At 41.5% G+C, this 18,592-nt stretch overlaps 1 protein-coding gene across 1 annotated transcript; it reads left to right on the top strand.

The window, feature by feature from the left end:
* The first annotated feature begins 2,752 nt into the window (after nt 1-2,752).
* On the top strand, nt 2,753-12,787 carry fyb1b (FYN binding protein 1 b). Its single transcript, XM_070441159.1, has 19 exons — nt 2,753-2,830; nt 4,796-4,840; nt 5,324-6,314; nt 7,019-7,145; nt 7,454-7,526; nt 7,638-7,681; nt 8,312-8,432; nt 8,589-8,748; nt 8,902-9,034; nt 9,196-9,215; nt 9,334-9,406; nt 9,723-9,818; nt 10,659-10,699; nt 10,815-10,896; nt 11,334-11,421; nt 11,507-11,669; nt 11,764-11,797; nt 11,951-11,982; nt 12,157-12,787. Exons 1-19 carry the CDS (start codon nt 2,828-2,830, stop codon nt 12,177-12,179), a joined length of 2,349 nt encoding a protein of 782 aa, XP_070297260.1. The 5' UTR covers nt 2,753-2,827; the 3' UTR covers nt 12,180-12,787.
* Nucleotides 12,788-18,592: the final 5,805 nt, after the last annotated feature.

The following is an 18,592-nucleotide window of genomic DNA, read 5'->3' as shown; positions in this document are numbered from 1 at the left end:
CAAATGAGAATTAAAAGATGTCTGCAGAATGAATGGGGTGTAAGCAATGACATGACACATTGAAGAAAAAACATCCATTTTGGTTATTGAACTGCAGTAAGTGAAGTGGATTAACACCCGTTAACAGAATGATGGTGACAGAATGACATCATGGGTCTCTGATCTGTACTGGGTCCCTGATCTGTACTATGCTGTGAATGCATAATTAGGAATGTTATTGATTCAGACCGGACTAAATCTGCACCAATCATAGACGTCCAAACTTGTGAAACATAGACATCACAACACAATACAGTACAGTAGAGTACAGTATAGTACAGCACAGTAGAGTTTAGTATGGCACAGTATAGTTCAATACAGTACAGTACAGTAAATGATACTGTACTCTACTCTAGTGTGCAATACCATACTGTACTTAACTCTGCTTTGCTGACTGTACTGTGCTGTCCAAACATGTGAAACTGACCAAATTGGACTGACCAAATTTCAATGACTTTTTAACGTCTATGGACCTCCGGTGTCTGTCGCTGCTCAGTGTATGAGAGAAAAGAGAGTTGCATGTAGCCAGCTGTGTACATTTGTTCATATTCTTTGCTAGTTAGTGAGTTATTAGCCCAGTTATAGCATATTTCTAGTCAGCAATGGGGCAGTGGTTGCTTCCTACAAGAGCACAACATGTGTATTTCTAGCCATCTTTGAAAAGAAAGACAGTTTTTTTAAGTCTTAAAGGGGAAGTGTTGTATTTTGAGACATGTTTGAATAAACTAAGTCGCCAATAGGCACAGGGKTTAWAGCATATTTCTAGTCAGCAATGGGGCAGTGGTTGCTTCCTACAAGAGCACAACATGTGTATTTCTAGCCATCTTTGAAAAGAAAGACAGTTTTTTTAAGTCTTAAAAGGGAAGTGTTGTATTTTGAGACATGCTTGAATAAACTAAGTCGCCAATAGGCACAGGGTAGCCTAATTTGTTTGATTCTCTGTGATAATGATATAGGAATAATGATGCGTTTTGTTTTGTAAAGTGGATTCTTCCATCAAACAACACAACATTTTCAGTCACCTCCTTGTCTGAAGGACAAGTGGATAAACATGTTATTGTCAATCCCTACATGGTATTTTCAAAAGTCTCATGGAATGTAGGACTACATTGAACACCACACATTGGCTGCTACTGTAGGCTAAATGATATAACAGCTATTTCCATGTTAACATGTTATGGGATGCATTTTCTCCATTGTTTTTGATGGTAGGCCTACATTATGATCAAATAGCCACAGTAGCCTACTTGGCCGCTGTTATAACTGTAACTTAAAGAGGGTACAGCCTCAGTGCCCATATTTAACGTGTGCCAGAAGTTGCACAAAATGTTCTGAATGTTCAAGTTTGCACTCAGTAGACCTGAAATTTGCTCAGTGCCAAAAGAAATTAGAGGGAACATTGCTCATTTGTAGGTGTCAGAGAGAGCCGGGAGAGGGGACATTAATTGGAGGGAGGGAGGGAGGGAGGGAGGGAGGGAGGGGTTGTACAAACTGTTTTCACACTCTTGCTTTGACCACCATGTGCCAGAAAGAAAACATGCCAGTGGAAGGGAGGAGAGCAGGTGACCCGACTGTGGTTTGTGACTTCTATGAACTCCAATTGTAACCAATTCAGTTGCAGTCCTTCTGTTACCGATTTGGTAACAGAATTACGAATTTTAATCACTTAATAAATCACAAACCAAATTGTTATCAGTAAAAACACGAATTAAKTGGTAGGTCTACCTTTACTTGTTACTTCTGCACATGTTCATTATCCTCCCTCCTCATGAAGGAGAGAATGTATTTTAAAGATGTGTGGGTTTTTGGTAACTGAATGACAAGGCCAAATAATTTCAACATTATGGTGGTGTGATGCATTTCTAATGCCTTGTAAGACTTTTTCTCTCTTTCTCTCTCCTCTTTTCCATCTACTTGACCAGAAATCAAAGCCTATGCCTATTCCTAATTTTTACGATGGAAATGGTAGAAAAATATTTTATGCCTTCGTTTTGCAATAATATAGACTCTTAGCTTTCATTTCACACCAAATGTGATGTGCTTGAAAATGCCATGCAGCGCATAGTAAAAAAAAAGTTTGACCTTCCTCCCTCCTGCCATTATTTTAGTTTGGATGAGAAAGATGTAACTCTATTTTGTTAATTTCAGGTCAATATCTTTCACAAAAGATCTGGGATAGCACATATCTAAAATATCAGACCGCATTCATCCAGAAACGTTTCATTTTATTCCCACAGTCTCTCTACAATCAACAACAACAACATCAATCCCTCGTTTACTTATTGGCTAACCCTCAGGTTTGACTACATTAGCCAGTGGACTTTGTGTCTCTGACCCCCCTTATGTAATTCAGTACATTTTATTACAGGGTTTTGTATACCAGTTAACAACGTATGTCCCGTGTGAGGAAAAAGGTTGTATTTCACGACAGTTCTGGGGAACTACTGTGGAATTGTGACGCTGGTGGTTCATTGGAGATGGAAAGAGCAATGTACCTGCTTGAAATACGCAAATACTGCAGATGGACAGAGAGAGATAAGACTGCTAAATGACTCCTGTGTAGTCATCAGCATGGCAGAGAGGGGAAGTAGCCAATAGCACACAGACACTGAGGTCACAAATGCTCAAACACACACACACACACACACACACACACACTCACTCTCTCTCTCTCATGCCATCACTCACAAAAAAACATTCAGGACACACAGAGAAACTCTCTCCTACCTAAGGGCCACCAGCCCACGTACAGACTGGGTAGATTCCCTGGGCGCTGATTGTTGCCACTATGGTGAGTACCTGCCTTACAATCATATCCTCATGAGTTGTGACCCTGAGAAGTTAATGATGCTGTATCTTTATTGGCTGTATGGTTAACTTGGGAAAGCGTTAGTGTTTGTTTAAATTCCTTGTTGTACACCGTAGTGTAGTAGCAGGTATTAGCCCGTTTCGCTGTAGAATTTATTTCTTATCGATTTTTAAATGTGCAAGATTCTATATTCCTTTTCTTATTTGTTATACAGGGCCCTGTTTTCTTTGCAAATTTTTCTTGGGAAGTTTAATGAAAGTGCTATGAGATGGGGATTCTGTAATTGATTACTATAAACCTATACGGTTTCTTCTAGAAGGATTTGTAGATGCAGTTTTGATTTGGATTATTAAAGTAGCGCTTAGCCTCTGCATTAGAGAAGTACAGTTTTTAAATGGGTTGGTGACAATCTGGATTGTGTAATACAGACTTTTTAACTTGTTTCACCACATTGAAAAAACCTGTGGTTCCTCTTTGCTTTTACTCAAGGCATTTAAAAAAAAACATGTCTCTCATTTCTCTCCAAGCTTAACATCTAAAGGACATTGACCGTAGTGTGTCAGGAGATTTGTTCTTTTGTTGGAAAAGTCATTCATTGTGTCTATGTAATTACTGTCTGCTTTTTTTCATCCATGGATTTCATGGTACTGCTCCAGGCCATGTCGTACCAAAATAATCTCCAGCACACAGCCAACTAAACTCATTGAATAAAATCAAGGTGTTACTTTAGACCCTCGGTTGTTGGCTGTAATTTAGTCTTGCTAGGCATGCAGCACATCTCTGGTGAAGTGACTAGAGACAGTACGGGCTGTACGTCTCACAGCCTTCAACACATAAATGACAGGGAGACCGTGTCTTTATAACTCTGTTGCATTATAATCATTAGCTCAGAAATATCTACATTTATTAGGGACATACACTAGTTTAGTGGATTCCAGCTGAAGTTGTGGTTTCTAAGGAGAAACTACAGTTGAGAAACAGTCATGAGAATAGGCTATACATTTACCCCCTAGTAATCTGGATGCTCACCAATGAGACTAATGACTAATGATAAGTGACATTGACTGCCGTAAAAGCAGAACCAGTGTGAACTATTATAATCTCCCTACATTGCTCTTTATGTGACGCGACACAATTTATTAGGCTATATGTGTATTCATAAAGAGTGACAAGTCCAATACACTGTGAAACAAGTATTAACATGTTTAATTAATTGACGAGTTAATGCCACTTTCAATGGACACTTCTGCCCCCCCCCTAGCTGTCTCCATTGTTTGTTCCCTGAAGTCCAACAACAGCACAGTTTGTTTCTCCACAGTCAGGCGGTCATCAGCGTTGTGCAATCGGAACGCCTGTCCTTTGCACTTCCTCATGACAGGACTCTGCTCTGTCTCGATTCGAACAACCCTCATTACAGTGAGGTGTGGTGCTACAAGAGGAGAGCCGTCCACCACATGTCCTTTATTATCAACAACATGATGAGGCATAGATTTTTACTGCAACTATCATCAGTGTGGCTAATAACAGATACATACAGTATTCTAACCTCTCCCCAGAGAGCAGAAGCTGCGGTACCCGCTCACACAGAGCACAGATAAACAGCTTTTTTTGTGCCCCAGAGGGTAATTTGCATCTTGACTAAGGAAAGACAGAACGTCAAAATACAGAACCCTTTCATCATAGAGGGGTAATCTGATTCATTAGGTCATATTAGGTCTGCTTCATTATATTTACGCAGCTCTTTTTACAGCCAGGCATTCAAGATACCTTTTTTCCCCCAAATAGTAGTAGCAGAACCATTATCGTTAGAATGACTATATTGTCTATGCAAAACACGGCAGAGTATAGGTTAATCAAATAATGAGAGCACAGAACACCTATGTACCCACTTCCTGTTTAGCGCCATGACTATGTTGCATTTCCTCTGTGATCTGTTACACATACTAGGACCCTGAGGAGCTTAGTGCTCTCAGCACAGCAAGACACGGAGAGGTAGGTGAATCGTTGTTGGCTTGATTTGGTGAGATTGAGGTGGTTTAATACCAACATGGTGCAAACATCGTAAAGTTTACTCAGGGTTAAGCATCCTTTTCAGAGGCCGTCCTTTGATGAAATGTCAATCTAAGCTGTAAAACTACTTTTCTCTTAGATGACCCTAACCCAATAAGAATGAGAAGTTGTGCATGTGGAGGTTGGAGTCATTAATCAATGTCAGTTATAAAGCATCTGTTACAACCTGTTTACTCCCTCTTTTCTCTCTGTCTCTCTCACTTTCTTTCTCCTTTCCCTAGCTCCCCAGTTAGATATGTCTGTGTGTTTGTATAATAGAGAAATAACCAACAGTGTTTAATGAATGACTATTGATGTAAATTACATTATTTGTTTCTGTCTTCCTCAAATTAGTATTTATTAGGGGAAACTGTGTATCCATAAAGGACACTTCCTCCTCACTAGTCTTTGTTTGTTTGCTGCCAGCAGAACAACAAGTCTGATGTGAAGGCCATCACGGCTCGCTTCAACACGGGGGGAAACTCCACAGAGGGTATCTCTACAGGACGTACCAAAGCTGCAGTGCACCCCACTCTGTCCTCTGGACCCCCCTTCCAGCCTAAGAAACCTGTCCTGGAGACCAGCCTATCAGGCAGCGCAGCATCCACCGTGCCCAAACCCAACTTCCTGAAGAACACTGTCTCCACCAAGAGTGCCCCAGAAGTTAGGGAGTTGCCCAAAACCAAAGCGATCGCTAGTATGTTTGAAAGTGCCCAAGAGGACAGCCAACCCTCTGTCAAACAGTACCCATTTAAACCCAAACCTTCTGGCCCAGAAGTATCCCATGACGCTGAGGTCAAAATTCCTCTGCCAAAACCCCCTCTCCAGAAGCCCTCTCTGAGCTCGACCCTGTCTGGCACCAAGCCTGCCTTCCCCAAACCACCCCTGTGTGTGGCCAAACCCACCTGGGGCAAAGACAGAAGCTCCAAACCTGACGACAGCGGGGTTACGCCGAACAAATTACCCCCTTCCATAAAACCCATCAGCTCCATTGCAAAGATGCGGCTTCAGACAGAGGATAGTGTGGCTGGCGCTGTGGATTCTACAATCAAACCGTTCACACCAAGCACTACCCTCAAGCCCACAAACTTCAGGACTGCTCAGAATGCATTCAATCGAGGAGAGACACTATCTGAGGAAGGAGTGAAAGAAATAACCAAACTCCCCCTCACCTCCAGTGACTCTTGTCCCCCCAAACCTATAGCCAGTAAGAAACCCAGCTTTACTAAGAAGCCACTGGGCCACACCATTCCAGTCGCGGGGTTGAACCCTTCTGCCCTTACCAGTAGCTCTTCTTTCCCCAAAAGGAACCCACTGCCTAATATCCTGGCACTGGGGACTGCCCCAGCCAAACCCAACCGGCCTCCTAGGGTCAACTTGGAAAAGTTCAAGAAGGGCACAGAGGCTAGTACCGATGGTAAGTGTTTTGTCTTTCACTTACCACGAATAAGCCACATCAGGATAAGTCTATCAGCTGCTAAGATGCAAAAGGTGTGGTTTTCTAAATATGCTCCAGTTCTGCAGATTGACAAGCCTTTCCCCCAGTCTGGTGGTTTCTGTGGTTGTATGCTCCACTGATCGGAGACAGGTGGTAGAACACACATCAGCTGTGCCACAGGTTGTCATCACAACAGACAGACAGATTAGAGGGGTTGATCTTACGAAAGCTTTATAAAAGTCGTTACACACAGAAGTACAATTACACGTTGAAATGTGAAACCAAAGACACGAACATTGGCTTCCTCTATTCGAGTTCCCGCTCAAGTTTCTGTTTTACCTTCCTCCTTTTTACAGCTGATGTTTGCGCCCTAATTGCGGAGTTCCTCTTTAAACAGGGACACATTCAAGTGAAAGGTTTCCTTTTTTGGATCCACATGTGAATATGGTTTTGACTAAAGTTAGACTTCAGCATGGTTTGCATTATTGTAAGTCAGCAGACAGAAGAGGGATCCAATGTGAATTCCACACCCCTTCTGGTAACAATGTCGTTTTGAGATGTTACAGGCACTATTCGTGTATTTTGTAAGCATTGTTGTCTACATGCAGGATGAATGTGTGTGTGAAGTTTTTCTTCACTACATCTGAAAGGACCATCTAAAGGTTTATGATTTTACCCTGAAGGTCCTGCTGGGGTTAGAAAGGGAAGTGTTCCTCCACCTCCTGCCTCTCACCCCAGTAACCATGTGGCCCCACCCCTGCCCTCGAACCCCATGGCCCCTAGCCTGCCACCGCGACCACCAGGAGCCATGTGAGTATCAGACTCTGATAATCAGGGGAATGTCGTGTGAAAGCCAAACAATATTAGACTAGGGTGATTGGCACTGAGGTACATACACAAGTAAAATACACATCGGCCTGTAGAGGCACAATGCACTTTCTTCAGAGCATAGAAACATCATACAATACCATTCTTAACACCCTTTTTTGTTTATGCACTAGTACTTATTATTTCCTTTAGTAACTTTGAAAATGGAATACTTGTGTACTGACTTTATTTTCATTGTGATGTGGTGGGTCATTTTGGCCAGTTGACTGACTTTGTGTCTCTGCCTCCAGAATCCAACCTGACCCAGATGAGAACTATGATGATGTGGGGTTAATGAACAACCCTCCTAGTAAAAGGAATGAGGTGACTTTAAATATTTGTCACTTTGTCAACATTTCTGACTTTTTTTTATTTTTTACAAACTATTGCCATGTATTCGTACAGTATTCGAACTAAATATTTTTCCTCCAATAGGACAGTGAAAGTGATGAAATGTATGAAGATCTTGATGAAAGATGGTGAGAAAGATTCCCTCATAGAGATGTTAAAAGGTCTCATCTTTGTATCTGTGCCATTATGGCACCTGTGACAGCGCAATTGAGGCTATCTCCATTTAAAAGTAGTATATATATTTATTTTGTTTGTTTAAAAATAGTGTAAAGCTAATATTGGTGATTTACCACCCCCTGCAGGGCTGGAGTCCTAAACCAAATATTGTGTGTCATTCATTTATTTTGGCCATTAGATAGATGGTGGTGATAAGACTTCAACCCATTTACAGTCCATGAAACCCAATTTGAAGAAGACAATGCTCTGATCATTGGCTGATCGCTCCCAAACCATAGGAATCTCCACCCAGTTTAATATTTTAAAATGTACATTTTAGCAATTTCAGATGCTCTTATCCAAAGCGACTAATAATACAGTAGTGAGTGCATACATTACCCTCAATGGCGTACATACATTGTCTGCAATGGCATTGTCCATGGGTTATATGGATATAAAATGGGTTATATCCAAGTTGAGTCCTCTAACTACAGTATCACTATGGATTCCCTCCAGTTTCTTTTCAACTTTTATTGTACCAGGTTTTAAATGAACACTGCCCTCTAGTGAGCATTAACACCAATGACACTTATTTTTATCAGGGAATCGTCAAAGGAACAAGAGAAAAAGCGAGAGAGGGAGGAGAAAAAACGACAGGAGGTGGAAAAGAAAGAACAGAAAGAACGCGAGAGGAAAGAACAGGAGGCCAGAAAGAAATTCAAAGTGAGTGTTTGCACTGCAGAAGCCCGTTGTTCAGTGGTTCCCCTAAGTCTTGCTATATTGTAGTTATCATGGAGTCCATCCTGTAGAATATTTGGGAAGTTAATGTGTATTACGTTGCATCCTCTATCATGTTTTTATTTATCCTTAATGTGGCAGCTGACTGGTCCACTGGAGGTCATCCACAGGGCCAAGGCCAGAGTGGACAGTAAAGGGAGCAAGACGGACCTGGGGCTGAAGCAGGGAGAGTCTATTGACATCATGCGTGTTTTGGACAACCCAGAGGGCCGCTGGCTGGGAAGGTCACAGGATGGCTCCTGTAAGTGACAGCTGTCTCCTCCTCCTCCTCCTCCTCCTGTCTGCTCTTCCTCCTCTACTCCATCTCCTTTGTATTTTTCTTACTTTTCTCCCTCACATCCATTTAAATGTTCCCCATGTGTGAGACTTAAACATGTGCTTTGTATATTTTCAGATGGCTATGTGAAGACTGAGTCAGTTGCGATTGACTTTGACACTCTGAAGCGTCAGGGTGTGTCTATACCCAGTCAGATGGAACACGAACCGGAGGTATATGATGACGTGGACTTTCATAATAACCTCGGCAGGTAAAATGGCCACTGACACTATCAAAACCTTTGAGACAGATAACCATTGGAAAGATATGAATAMCTTATTATAAAAATGCACTGCATGAATCCCTTTCACTGTCTTTAGTTTTGACTGTGTGATTATGTGCTCCATTGAAATCATGTTCTCCTCATTCCAGTGGGATCAAGGGTCCAGGAAGTAAGTTTCAAATGACAACAACTTAATATTGAAAGTGAATAACACAATATGGTAATGTGGTCACACATGACCTTAGTTACATCTAGAGTAGCTTCAATCTCCCTGTTGTCATTCATAGTGGTTCTTCCTCCACCACCTGAGGAGGATGGGGATGTATATGATGATCTGGACGAGTCAAGCTTCAACGTCAGGTGAGAATATCGTGACCTGCTGCACTATGATGATGTAGATTCATTGGCGTGCGTTGATCTGTGAGTGTATACTTTCCATGCATGTGTCTGTGTGAGGGTATACTTTCCATGCATGTGTCTGTGTGAGTGTATACTTTCCATGCATGTGTCTGGTGTGTAGTGTATACTTCTCCATTGCATGTGTCGTTGATGTATAATCTGAGTCGTGTGAGTATACTTTCATGCATGTGTCTGTGTGAGGGTATACTTTCCATGCCATGTGTCTGTGTGAGTGTATTGTAAATAAGTGTGTGTGTGTGTGTGTGTGCAACCCTAGCCTCTCGGACACCAGATTGCCTCCTAAACCTCGCGGCCTCTCTTGGGTGTTAAAGGGCTTCGAGGAGTGGAGAAAAGGCCCAGGCAGCAAAATTGAGTAATTCTCTCATTAGTAAGATGGATCAGGAAAATACACTGTCATTAACTCCTAACCCTATAACCCAAAATCTCAAAGAAATAAACAGGAGGGACAGAAGGGATTCACTAACTCATTACTGAATCATTTAATCAGTCTAAAATCATTCGTAAAACATCAATARAAGTACTGTTTTTGTACGTCCTTCAATTAATTAAAGGTCCAATGCAGCCGTTTTGATCTCAATATCATATCATTTCYGGGTAACAACTGTGATTGTTTTCAATTAAAATGGTAAAAAAAGAAACAAACATTGCTTCTTAGAAAAGAGCAATCTCTCAAGCAAGAATTTTGCTAGAACTGTCAGGAAGTGGTCTGAGTAGGGAGGGGAAAACTGAAAACTAGCTGTTATTGGTAGAGAGGTTTGGAACTATTTCTTATTGGTCTATTAACTAGACCAAACTCCATCCCACCAAAACAGGCTGAAATTTCAGGCAGCCTTTTCAAACAGCTAAAGTGGCATTATCATCATTTTCACAATTCCGCTGTATTATTCCAACCTYGTGGTGTGGAAATATATATAAAACACAGTAATCACAGTTTTGACTGCACTTGGCCTTTAACAACCGTTTCATTCTGTCTATAAATGTATATGTACCCACAATGATATATGTACCGGTGTGAGTTAAATCATTGTAATTGTTGGCATTTGTTGACTTTCTGTGTGGTTGTTCAATTATCTGTGTTGATTCATGTCCATTTGATCGAAATTGACCTACAGCACAAGCAATCAAATYAAATTACACCAGAGACCAGGCATAACATGGACTAAGATTTGAATTAAGTTTTTGTCATTTTCAGAGTACCTCCACCTTCCCAGTTTGATCAGGAAGGAAATACTGGTAAAGTATTATGTTTAATATCATGGGTGACTGTGTGCTCTGTGTCAGTGGGATTACAAAAACGTACATTTTCAATGTTTTTACTATTCTTTCTTTGTATCTCTTGCTGTTATAGAACAATCGGCTGAGGTCATTGATGAGGAAATCTATGATGATGTGGATGTCACTAACTTCCCTCCGACTCCACCTGTCAGCAGGTAATGAGAGAGAGAGAGAGAGAGAGAGAGAGAGAGAAGAAGCAGAGAGAGAGGAGAGGAGGAGAGAGAGAGAGAGAGAGAGAGAGAGAGAGAGAGAGAGAGAGAGAGAGAGAGAGAGAGAGAGAGAGAGAGGAGAGAGAGGAGAGAGAGAGAAGAGAGAAGAGAGAAGAGAGAGAGGAGAGAGAGAGAGAGAGAGAAGAAGAGAGAGAGAGAGAGAGAGAGAGAGAGAGAGAGAGAGATGAGAGAGAGAAGAGAGAGAGAGAGAGAGAGAGAGAGAGGAGAAGAGAGAGAGAGAGACGAGAGAGAGAGAGACGAGAGAGAGAGAGAGAAGAGAGAGAGAGAGAGAGAGAGAGAGAGAGAGAGGGAATGTCGAATCCCCCACTTGGGGAAAAATGTTGATAATGTCACATTTCTTCTCTTTTTCAGTCTCCACAAAGTAAAACCAAGGATAAGGCTGAGGACAAAGATCCTAAAAAGCTAAAGAAATTTGAGAAGGAAGAGAAGGATTTCAGAAAGAAGTTTAAGGTAAGTAGTATATTATTACAATTTACATAGATTTGACATTTTATGTATTTGTTTGACCCTCAATCCTGTTCTCTCCCACCAATAGCATGATCGGGAGATCCAGGTATTGTATCAGGTGACCATCGTTTCCACCTTGGCCAATAAGAAGTGGAGCAGTAAAGATCTGCCGTTGAGACCTGGGGAGACTGTGGATGTCATCGTTGAGCCTGTGGACAACAAGCTCATCTGCAGGAACATGGAGGGCAAGTGTGAGTAACAATGAATCCACACATAGGCATTCTGCAATAAAACCATTTTTGCAAGGGGGCTAACTTTAATGATCTTCATCTCTCTCTCCTTTAGTTGGCTACGTCTTGACTAGCCATATTGTAGTAGAGTAAGTACCACACAAAAACAGATCATTCAAAAACAGATCCAGAAATACACAACATCTAAAGTATGTTATTGACCAGTTCACTAAACTGCAGAGAAAATGCTTAGATATGAAATGCCCTAAATTTGATATAAATGATCTGTTTTGCTTTTACAGAGATTCTGATATCTATGACGACATTGGTGATGGTACGTTTCAGACTTTTGACATGAAATAATGGCATTTATACAAAGATCAAGTGATCAACTATATCAATTTATTCTTGCAATACGGTGCTGATATGTTTTTTATGTCAGAGGATTTTTATTTATTTATTATTTCTATCATTTCTAGTGAGCCTAATAATTCACATTTCTTTGCAGATTGCATCTATGACAACGACTGATCACTGTGTGCCAATATCTTSTTTTTTGGTTTGTTTCTTGTTTTACATCAATCTTTATCTTATTTATTGTGGTTCTTTTTGGGGTGATATGACATTTTCATTCAAGAACAATACAGTCCACAAATTCAGTACTTTCTCTATGTTTTCCCTTTATGAATAACTGTGACTACAATGTATAGGCCTAAATTACATACAATGTTGCATTTTTATATTGAAATGTAGGTTACATTACATGGCTTTATCACATTGAATACTTATATTCTATATTTAACAAGACACATTACACACTGATTGACAACAAAGGTGTGATGATGATGAGGATGATAAACTTAAATAGTCATCATAAATTAATTTACTATGTGATGCCAAATAAAGCATTTCAGATCAGTTGTCATAGTTGGCTGGTTATCACCTGACAGGTGTGTTACCTATGTCATATTGTACTGAAAGTCAGAGGCCATGACAACCTTAGAGTTTATGCGATAGGTCTGACCTTTCTGACTGAGAGTGTGAGGGAACAAATGCCTTGGTTTCTTAAAAAGCCCATGTCATAGAAATGCATCTGATTCACATAATAACAAATACAATAAAATAAATGATTTGCCCTTCATTGTTGCATTTTTCTGCATGAAATTCATGACTGCTTTCTCTGAATAATGATATTTGCTAGAATGGCAGTATTTCACTGGGACTCTATTTGCCTACAACACACACAGGCTACATAGTCTATCTAATGTTTTCTTTAGATAAAAAGGAATGGTGACTAAATTAACCCCTTGTGGGAACCCACTGAGCTCTATGTGGTATTAAAAAAAGATGTATGTGCATTCGATTTGATCTGCTATCAAAAATCACTGAACAAGTTAATAAGAAACATCTTATGAGTGTTGAGTTTGGTCAACAAAAATTGTTATTGTTAATTTGCTACGTGAGGCTTATTTGATCAAATAGAATATTCAAATATTCAAATTCCTAGTTCTGTGCACTGATATAAGTGGATGCACATGGCACACACCTACTCTCATTGCCTGCTGCACTCCTGCTTGGATTCCACCTGGCGATCTGTTCACCGTCTGCCCTGGCCTGTCTCCCCTTGTCTGGTACCCCCATCCCACTCACCCCTCTCTCCCGAGCATTCGCTCGCCTCCAGCACACACGCACTGTTGGGGCGAGTGACTCTGAACTTACAATGGCTAGCCCAAGGTCGTTATATGTATATTTTTTTCATCTTGTGCATTTTGCTATTTTCCTCATGACTCCTGCATACTTTGTTGGCTACAAACTTTCTTTACCCAACCGTGGGACAGACTATGTTTGTTCCCACACTCGGGACTCTGACTCTCTATTGGTTACACAGACTTTTGGCCTCCCATCCTATTCTAACCACCTCTCGCCGGCTTTGTATTCATGTTACCTGATGAAATTGCTGTACAATATGATCTTGTTGCCATCTCMTGCACATTCAGATGTCTTAAATCAGCACTRCAGAGCTCTCCCTGTACTATGCCGTGCCTTGATTGTATTACTGTTTATGATATCTGGAAATGTGCATGTACACCCTGGCCCACCTACTGTTGCTAGCGTCAATTCTGACTTGTGCTCTGATATCYGCTTCACTGTTTTCTGCTCTCGTAATAGCCTGGGTTTTCTGCATGTTAATAACATTAGAATGTATCAATTGAAAGTGTGGGTTCACAGCTCCAATCCAGATGTGTTGGTCATTACTGAGATGTGGTTAAGGAAGAGTGTTTTGAATACTGATGTTAACCTTTCTGGTTATAACCTTTTTCGGCAAGACAGATCTTCCAAAGGTGGGGGAGTGGCAATCTGTACCAAGGATCCCCTTCAGTGCTCGGTTGTCTCCACCAGTCTGTCCCCAAATGATTTGATTTGCTGGTTTTAAGCATTAAACTTTCAAATAGCTCTTTGTTGACTGTTGCTGGGTGCTATTGTCCTCCATCAGCACCGGACTGWACCCTACCTGCCCTAAGCTCTCTCCTGGCCCCTTACATTAAGTCTGAATTTGTCCTGCTAGGTGACCTAAACTGGGACATGCTTAAACCACCTGACCAAGTCCTAAAGCAATGGGACTCCCTAAATCKTTCTCAGATTATCACCAATCCCACAAGGTATGACTCCAAACACCCAGAAAATCTCAGTGAAACAACCTGTCCTGATTTGTCATAGACTTTAATGAGCAAGCCTTCCTTCATGAACTGGCCTCTGTAAAAKGGTAWAGAATCAGCTTGATCCCCTCTGTCGAAGACGTTTGGACCTTCTTCATTGATATTTTCAGTGGTGTTGTTAACAAACACACCCCCATAAAGAAAATGAGAATTAAAAACCGGTTCAGCCCCTGGTTCGATCATGATCTTGCAGCGTTACTCCACCTCAAGAACTGCATTTGGTGAAAGGCTCGGCACACGCATACTCAGACTGACTGGCTCTCGTTCAGGCAAATGAGAAATAAGTGCACTCAGGCTATCTGGAAGTCCAAAGTTAGTTACTTTAATTTAGGAGCAGTTCTCTCTCTGTGGGTCTAACCCCAAGAAGTCCTGGAAAACAGTTAAAGACCTGGAGAATAAACCCTCCTCCTCACAGCTGCCCRTGTCCCTTAAAGTTGATGTGGTTGTTACTGACATGATGCACATGGCTGAGCTCTTTAATCACCACTTCATTAAGTCAGGATTACTATTTGACTCAGCCATGCCTCCTTGCCCGTCCAACATTTCCTCATCTCCCACCCCTTCTAATGCGACTATCCCTGATGCTTCTCCCTCTTTTTCCCCTGCCCCGCTACAAAGTTTCTCCCTGCAAGCAGTCACTGAGCCCGAGGTGCTAAAGGAGCTCCTTAAACTTGACTCCCCCAAAAAATCTGGGTCAGATGGTTTAGACCCTTCTTTAAGGTTGCTGCCCCTATCATCGCAAAACCTATCTCCAACCTTTTTAACCTTTCTCTCCTTGCTGGGGAGGTTCCCATTGCTTGGAAGGCAGCCACAGTTCATCCTTTATTTAAAGGGGTAGATCAAGCTGATCCTAACTGTTATAGGCCTATTTCTATTTTGAACCTGTTTATCAAAAGTGTTGGAAAAACTTGGCAATAATCAACTGACTGTCTTTCTTGATGTCTATAKTATTCTCTCGGGTATACAATCTGGTTTCCGCTCAGGTTATGGATGTGTCACTGCAACCTTAAAGGTCCTCAATTATGTCACCATTGCCCTTGATTCTAAGCAATATTGTGCTGCTATTTTTATTGACTTGGCCAAAGCTTTGATACGGTAGACCATTCCATTCTTGTGGGTCGGCTAAGGAGTATTGGTGTCTCTGAGGGYTCTTTGGCCTGGTTTGCTAACTACCTCTACCAAAGAGTGCAGTGTATAAAGTCAGAAAAWCTGCTGTCTCAGCCACTGCCTGCCACTGCCAAGGGAGTACCCCAGTGCTCAATCCTAGGCCCCACGCTCTTCTCAATYTACATCAACAACATAGCTCAGGCAGTAGGAAGMTCTCTCAWCCATTTATATGCAGATGATAGTCTTATACTCAGCTGGCCCCTCMCCGGATTTTGTGTTAAATGCTCTACAACAAAGCTTTCTTARTGTCCAACAAGCTTTCTCTACCCTTATCCTTGTTCTGAACACCTCCAAAACAAAGGTCTGGTAAGAAGAATGCCCCTCTTTCCACAGGTGTTATTACTACCTCTGAGGGTTTAGAGCTTGAGGTAGCCACCTCATACAAGTACTTGGGAGTACGGCTAGACGGTGCACTGTCCTTCTCTCAGCACATATCAAAGCTGCAGGCTAAAGTTAAATCTTGACTAGGTTTCCTCTATYGTAATCGCTCCYCTTTCACCCCAACTGCCAAACTAACCCTGATTCAGATGACCATCCTACCCATGCTAGATTACAGAGACATAATTTATAGATCGGCAGGTAAGGTTGCTCTCGAGCGGCTAGATGTTCTTTACCATTCAGCCATCAATTGGCCACCAATCCTCCTTATAGGACACATCACTGCACTCTATACTACTCTGTAAACTGGTCATCTMTGTATACACGTCGCAARACCCACTGGTTGATTCTTATTTATAAAACTCTCTTAGGCCTCACTCCCCCTTATCTGAGATACCTACTGCASMCCTCCTCCTCCACATACAACACCCGTTCTGCCAGTCACATTCTTTTAAAGGTACCCAAAGCACGCTSTTCTTTTCAGTTCACTACAGCTAGCGACTGGAACGAGCTGCAACAAACACTCAAACTGGACAGTTTTATCTCAATCTCTTCATTAAAAGACTCAATCATGKACACTCTCACTGACAGTTGTGGCTACTTTGCGTGATGTATTGCTGTCGCTACCTTCTTGGCCTTTGTGCTGTTGACTTTGCCCAATAATGTTTGTACCATGTTTTTGTGCTGCTACCATGTTGTTGTCATGTTGTGTTGCTACCATTGCTGTGTTGTCATGTTTTGCTGCCTTGTTATGTTGTTGTCTTAGGTCTCTCTTTCTGTAGTGTTGTGTCTCTCTTGCTGTGATATGTGTTGTGTCCTATATTTATATTGTATTTTTTATTTTTTTAATCCCAGGCCCCCGTCCCAGCAGGAGGCCTTTTTGCCGTTTGGTAGGCCGACATTGTCAATAAGAATTTGTTCTTAACTGACTTGCCTAGTTAAATAAAATAAATAAATAAATAMATTTCAGCCTACTTCGAAAGAAAACAACTTTATATCCGAGTTGTGCCTATTGTTTACGGGTATCTACCCTCTCATTGGCTAGAATTCCCCCACCTGATCTCGCCTTCCTTCTTTGAGGACATATATTTCCATTGTAGAGCGGTCACTCGACTATCTTGTCATTATAATAGATTGTCTTTCTTTGACATCCTCAAACCCAGATAGGGGTCTTACAGGAGAGGAKCAGGCGTTTACATTCCTGAACTTGATGTGAAGATATGTCAGATGAACTGTCAGTAAACTCAGTTGAACTGTTGGCGATAGTAGCTGCCCTCTAGTGGGTGGAGGATGCTCAACCTGACAGAATTATATTATGCTTAATTTCCCTGTCTGTATTGAATAGCTTATCATCTGGCAAATCAAAAAGGAGTGACCAACTATTGGAGGCATTAATGTTATTATCGGGAATTGAGAGACTGGGTCTAGTTGTGAGATTCTGCTGGGTCCCAGCTCACTTGGGAGTGGGTGGGAGTGAAATAGTAGACCAGGTAGCAGAAAAGGCTTTAAAACAAGATAGAATTGGGTAGAAGTGGGTAGAGGTGAGGCCAAATGTAAGATTAGAGCCATTATGATAGATGTGTGGCAGAAGAGGTGGGACAACGAGCCCAAAGGCCGGCATTTGCCCTCCAAAGAAAGGTTGGTGGAACAATTTTCAATGGTCAGATTAGGAAGGAAGAGATGGTGCTGTTTGCTCAGTTGCGTCTAGGGCATTGTACATTGAACTCGTCATTAGATCTGTTTGGCAAGCATGGGAATGGTTTGTGTACGGAGTRTATGGTTGATGACACAGTGAAGCATGTGTTGATGTATTGTTGTAAGTACCGGTATTGTTGTAAGTACTGGTATGTGGAAGAGAGGGAAAGATTGAAGTGTAGGGTTATTGAGGTTGGACGAGGATGTGGAGTTGGAAGGGATTTCAAATCAAATCAAATTGTTTTTGTCACATGTGCCGAATACAACAGGTGTGGACCTTACCGTGAAATGCTTACTTACAAGCCCTTAGCCAACAATGCAGTTCAATAAATAGAGTTAATAAAATATTTACTAAATAAACTAAAGTAAAATAAATAAATACAAATATATCAAAAAGTAATACAAGAAATGTACATAACAATAACGAGGCTATATACAGGGGGTACCGGTACCGAGTCAATGTGCAGGGGTACAGGTTAGTCGAGGTAATTTGTAAAGTGACTATGCATAGATAATAAACAGCGAGTAGGAGGGGAGGGTCAATGCAAATAGTCTGGGTAACCATTTAATTAGTTTATTTGTTCTAGACTTGACTTGGCGCTCAGGTACTGTTTGCCGTGCGGTAGCAGAGAGAACAGTCTTAATTTTTGGGGCCTTCAGCTGACACCGCCTGGTACAGTATATAGGTCCTGGATGTAAGGAAGCTTGGCCCCATTGATGTACTGGGCCGTATGCACTACCCTCTGAAGCGTCTTACGGTCAGATTCCCGAGTAGTTGTCATACCAGGCGGTGATGCAACCGGTCAGGATGCTCTCGATGGGGGATGGGGAAGGGTTTGTTAGAAATTACTAGGGCTCTTTTTTATTTTTCTTAGTAGTACATGATTATATAGCAGGGTTTAGTTTATTTGAATGTTTATGTATTTATTAATTTAGTCTGTAAACTGTGATAGACTACACACTAGGTGGCGGCATGCACCTCTAACT

Source organism: Salvelinus sp. IW2-2015, linkage group LG4q.1:29 (genome assembly GCF_002910315.2).
Source record: "Salvelinus sp. IW2-2015 linkage group LG4q.1:29, ASM291031v2, whole genome shotgun sequence".
Lineage (NCBI taxonomy): Eukaryota > Metazoa > Chordata > Actinopteri > Salmoniformes > Salmonidae > Salvelinus > Salvelinus sp. IW2-2015.
This window is presented reverse-complemented; position numbering and strand designations above follow the sequence as displayed.